Source organism: Pantherophis guttatus, chromosome 8, assembly GCF_059756535.1.
Source record: "Pantherophis guttatus breed Tessera chromosome 8, ASM5975653v1, whole genome shotgun sequence".
NCBI classification, from domain to species: domain Eukaryota; kingdom Metazoa; phylum Chordata; class Lepidosauria; order Squamata; family Colubridae; genus Pantherophis; species Pantherophis guttatus.
Window position 1 is genome coordinate 30326498 of NC_142070.1, and position 6000 is coordinate 30332497.

The 6000-nt window shown below is 33.9% G+C and overlaps 1 protein-coding gene across 6 annotated transcripts in view; it reads left to right on the forward strand.

Annotated features, from left to right (window-relative positions):
• Positions 1-5338, forward strand: part of ANAPC10 (anaphase promoting complex subunit 10) — a 30391-nt gene extending 25053 nt beyond the window's left edge. For all 6 annotated transcript variants that reach the window (XM_060686859.2, XM_034442922.3, XM_060686860.2 and 3 more), the window contains one exon: positions 5043-5338. In XM_060686859.2, coding sequence (XP_060542842.2) covers positions 5043-5273 — 231 coding nt within the window. In that variant the 3' untranslated portion in view covers positions 5274-5338. The remainder of the gene's footprint in view (positions 1-5042) is intronic.
• Positions 5339-6000: the final 662 nt, after the last annotated feature.

Here is a 6000-nt window from a genome sequence, read left to right on the forward strand (position 1 = left end):
ACCTCAGCTTTTTACTTTTACATAGTAATATTAGTAGCCATTTCTACAACAAAAACCCAGCAAAACCCAAAATCAAAGTTTTATATTTTTCTACCTCAAGCCCAAAGACCACAAGTGGTTTCCAAGTAGATACAAAATTAGTTGTATTCTTTTCTTTAATTAAAGCAGTCAATTTGGCCATCTCTTCTAACTTCACCAGCTTTTGCAGCCAGTCATCCATTGCGGGAAATAAAATATCTTTCTATTTCTGTGCATAGAGGATTCTTGCGGCTATCATATAAAATTAAAGTTCCAATTTTTTTTCAAGGTCTTTGTCCATTAGGCCTTAAAAATAAATTTCTGGTTTTACCTTTATGTACATTTTAAGAATCTTCTGTATGAAAACATGACTCCTTCTCCAGTATTTCTTTGCTTTGTTTATCAAGCTCTTTTTCATATTCAAATAAGCCACAGGCTATGGCATATTTTAATCTGACATCTCTCTTTAATGTAGGGGTGGGGGCGGAATTGTATGAAAAAATTAGCCCTAAGCTCAAATTATAGTGACCCCATCTTGTCTTCCACTTTAGGTCAGAGTGCAGTCCATTAGTTTCATTCCAATAATGAAAGACTAATGCTCTAGAGAAGCTGCAAGTTATCAAATACGATTGTTTAGAAAATTCTTTTGTTTGTTCAGAACACTTTGTCTGCAGATCTTGGCTGAAAGAACATAAAACCAATAGACCGGACATGTTGTCATTCTTAAAACAATCCAATATGACAATCATTTAGAGGGATGTATCATCTGCAAAATAAATATATTAAATCATTGTATGAGGTATTGTCTAAAATTTAGCCAATTGTTATTTGTGTATATTTCCACTTTTTGTGTGAATGTTAATCTTGTTCTAAATTTTTGTGTTCAGTAATACTTGGTTATATTTTACTTTCCAAAATCCATCTAATATGGACTACTTAATAATATACTACCATTGGAGAAAAAACTAGTAATAATGGTGAAACCCCTAAATGTACCTTGATAAGACATATAGTCCCAGATTAAATTGATTTATATTACATGTATCCATTTATTTATTTCCATGTATATTTGAACAAAAATATGATTTTAAAATGTCTATTTTAGGACTTTATTAAATTTACTATTTATTATGATTACTTAATTAACTATTGATTTGTTATCTTATAAAGTCTATTAGTGAAATCAGATATGGAAGGTAGACCCAAAAAATTGTATGTATCTCTCAGTGTTGTTATCAATAAAGTATAATGGCTAAAATCCAAAAGAGTGCTACTACATATAAAGTCTGTCAACTTTCCAACTAGCGGACCCAAAAGAAGTGAACACTCTCAGGCACTTTGAATTCCCAAAAGTAAAACTTTATTGGTTACATCATTTTGCCACTGAAGAATCAAAACCAGCTCTGGTTTCCCCACACAAAGTCTTGCTTAGTTAAACAATAGCTTCCCTTTCTACCCACCCCTGGGTGTTCACATTGTCCAATTATGAAATGTCCTTTTGTTATGGGAACAATCCACCTCCTTCTCAAGTACCTGCAGTGGTGGCCTTGATAGCTTCCAGGCTCTCACGCTCTGTGCACAACATCTCAACATTCCATTCCACCCTTCCCTCCACGCAGTTAATTGGCAAGTTGAATAGTGCTAAGGTTCAAAAGAAGCAAAGCAGTTCAATCTTGACACAGTCTCTCTATGATATCAAGTTCTCAAGAGCTTAGCTGATAGTCAATTCATTTAACTCCTCTTTGGTTCAATTAACAGTGCTAGAATTTGTTACTGCATCTGTATATATTAGTTACCACTTTGGCGAGAGTGTGATTTTCTTACGTTTAGAAATTATTCTGTGGAAATTGGATTTTTAATACCCTTAATACTTTTCACATTTTAATTTATATCACAGTATGATACATGGCATTCTTTTCCTACATGGGAAAAGTATTATACAACCATTGTCCGCTATGTCTGTACATAGCAAAATACATAATCATGGGTCTATATTCGATTCCATTTATTTATTTAAAAATATATTCAGCTGCCTAACTTGTAAAACACAACTCTAGCCAACTCACAACATTTTATCCTATTTCCATGTCTGAAAGAAGCCCTATATAAAGCAGAATTTCCCATTCTCTAAAACAGTTATTAAACTGCCATCCTAGCCCTATATCATGCTGGGGAGTGGTAGAAGTTATAGTTTACCAGTTTATGGGGAACCACAGATTCCCCCATCTCCTTTAAAACTTTATTGGGATGTGTTGACCAATGTCCTTCCATACCACTGTTAATTTTAATGTTCTTTCTTGTATTAAATGTTTTCTTTTAAATTGTTGTTAAAGTTATAGTCACATTAAGTATTTATTTGCGTTGGGTGTATTTTGTGGGCTATTCAGGAATGTCTGTTTTAGCTTCTTGAGCGAGTAGAAAGCTTTTCTGATCTAATGCTCTGAAATAGCCATATCTAGACCATTTACAGGAGGTGACTGAGGGCCACACAGTCACCTACTTAGGTGGTCGTTACATGTCTAGGCCAATGAGCTTGCCTCTTTACAGTGAGTCCTTTGACTGAGCTAACTTCTGTGTTTCTCATAAAGTTTCTCCTGTGGTGTTCTTCCTTTTGACTCATTTGGAATTTCTGAAGTTTCTCTTGGATATGCTTCACTTTCTTGCTGGAATTGGTACATCATTTGCTATTAACTTGTTCTCTTCCTTCCTAAGCAAAGAAATGGCAGGCACTCAAAATTTGCATCTTTATGTGTTGACAGTTCCAGCTTTGGAATTACACAGCAGCATATTTAAACTGGGTTTTTGTAGTTAATATTATGATATGTGGGAGACCTTGATCAGAAGTTGCAGAATTCAGGATAATGATCCATTTCCAACAAACTATGTATATATCAACAAGGTATATACATATACAAGTATGTACCATCAAGCATACAGCCAATACAGGAGAAAAAGGTTGATTTTTGCCATTATAAGTGATATCAGTCAGGCAATGATAATATTACTATTAGAAAAGACTCTTCACTATATTGCAGAGTAACATACCCATTAAAATCATAATTTTAAGAAATCTGGTAAGATAGCTGAATTCTGAATAGCTTTCTGCAGCATAAATTCTGCTATAAAGGGCAGTGTTGCAAAGAAGAAGTGAAAGAGGAGTTATTTATTTCACAACACAACAAACAACAACACAACACAACACAACATAACATAACATAACATTTAAATAGCCAGCTATCTTTCAGCTAACTCTCTGGTGACTTCCAGTCAAAAAGTAGATTGATGAGGATGTAGCAACCACTAAGAAAAGGAGACGCGGAAGCAGGGAACACAAATATGACTTGAATGTTTGATGAAGTAAAGACAAAAGGTGATTTAGGGAGCAATGGCTGAAAAATACTTTATTTTGCTATTGAGAAATTGAGTCTGAAATCTATAATAGATTGCCAGAAATGTTTGAAATAAATGGACTGAAAACATTTCGGAATACAAAAGCTAGCCTGAATGTAAAACTTATATCAAGGAACAATTGTTCAAATAAATAGATAGGTGGGCAGCATTTTCTGATTGGGTGCCACTGATTGTAATGAGGAATTCCAGTTACATTAACAGTGATTCTAATGATCCATCAAAAATATCATTGGGTGGTCAGGAGACTCTGCTGAGGGAGACATAATAGTACAGGGTGGGGAGTGCTGGATGAGAAATACCTCACTCAAAATTGGCTGGACCTCTGTCCAATCCATTCCACTAAAAATCCATCAATTAACCAATTATAGATATCATTCAAGAAGTGCAGGTAGCTGTGGAGATTGCAAGGCAATGGGAAACTTACCTTCCATTCATTTAATTATAAATTAATAGAACAAGATACATACCATTTTGTAACTATTCTATTGATTTTAATAAAATATCATTATGGTATGATATCTAGTTTTTAAAAGTTGGCTTAAATTAAAAAGGGTGCTTCATTTTTATTTATTTATTTGTTTGTTTGTTTGTTTTAATTTGTATACCGCCCTTCTCCAACAGGACTCAGGGCGGTGAATAGCCAAAATAAAACAGAACATACAAAATTTAAAAACAGTTTAAAAATAATTAATTTTTTTGGGCCACAATTTAAAACAACCCAATTAAAATCAATTCAATGTAACCAAAACAGTGGGATCAAGACAGCGTCATATATTCTGTATCCAGCTTTTAGATATACATTGTAGTGAATTACATGACACCTCCTTTTAAGTAAATTTGAATGTAATTACCTTTAATATTAGTTTTTTTTAAAAAAAATCAATCTTTTTTTTACTGATTTTAATTAATATCTTATTTTTAGATTCAAAAATTAACTTTTCTGTCTCCAGCTAACATCTGAGTTTTAACACTTTGGCTATCCATGTGGACATATTACTGGACATATTCGCATGCGACAATAAGCTACAATTTTCAATATTTTGGTTAAATTATGAAAAAAACAACATGCTAACAGGCACTACTAACAAACCATCATAATATCTGTGATTTATTTGTTGCAGTGTGTAGATCAGAAGAAACAATAGGCATAATTTTTGATTTCTGATGCTTAAAAAAATTAGAGATCCTACATGTAATTTTAAATTATGGATGGAATTATATGGGTTTCTTGCAAAATCTATTTACAAGCCATCAAATAGTGTGTAGTTTACTAGGAGCATTTTCATGGGAAGAATGTTGGTTTATCGCTACATGTGAATGCTCCTGGGGTCACAAAAATAACATGTCATTAAAATGCAACAACTTGAGTTATGCAACATGAAGGATTGGGGAGGTTCACCTTTGTGATTTGTATATTCATTAGCCATGTGGAGGAGAGCACAGGAGCATATTTATCAAGGGTGGTGATTGTAGCATACTAAAAAATAACTTATTTATAACTGCAAAATTTCTGAAGTATTAGATATTAATTTTATTGCTCATGCTAATAAATAATTTGAACATAGTTCTTTCTATCTCTGTTTCCTATAACACACCTTTCTTTTCCTTTCTAGCAACTTGAATTAGTGGAGCCAAGTGGTTGGATTCATGTTCCCTTAACTGACACTCATAAGAAACCTATTCGCACATTTATGATTCAGATTGCAGTTTTAGCCAATCATCAGAATGGAAGAGATACACATATGCGACAAATTAAGGTTTATACACCAGTTGAAGAAAGTTCTATTGGTAAATTTCCTAGATGTACAACAATTGATTTCATGATGTATCGCTCAATCAGGTAAAAAATATTTTTGTACTGTAATTACCCCAATTTTAATTTAATTTCAAAATAAAGATTTAAAATCCACTTGTTTATACTGTATTGTTGTGTTGTTACAGATTACTGAGTTCTAGTCCTGTTGTCCAGAGATATTTCCTTACCTAAACAGAGAAACAGAATGACCATAGGTGGGCAAAAAAGCTGTGGGAGAGGAAGCAAATTCTGACTTCCTGCTGGCTTCTCCATTGAGTTTTCTTGTGGGAAGCTGGCAGGAAGCACTGGAAACCTTCCTTCCTTCCTCCCTCCTTCCCTCCCTCCCTCTCCTTCTGCTCCTCCCTTGATCCCTGCTATCATCCTTTCCAAGATATTTCCTTACAAGTTCCTCCATGCCTTTCAACAATGACAGAGCTTCTAAAGGTATTGCCTTCACTGGAAAAGTAGGGATACATTCAGATATGTAACTGCCTTGAAAATAGCTAGCGTTGAGCTATATAGCACATTCAAACATCAGCACAGGTAATATTTTATGACATTTTGTATTATATCATAAACTGCTTTGTGATCCTTTTTATGTCATGTTTTATAAAATTTGCCAAATATCAAATTCATGAGAATCATGGATCCCAGATTTTGGATGCTTTCTATAAGTTAACCCATTGAGGTACCTTGCTTCAAAATGTTTTGCCCTATGGCCATGATGGCGAACCTATGGCATATGTGCCACAGGTGGCATGTGTAGCCATATCGGG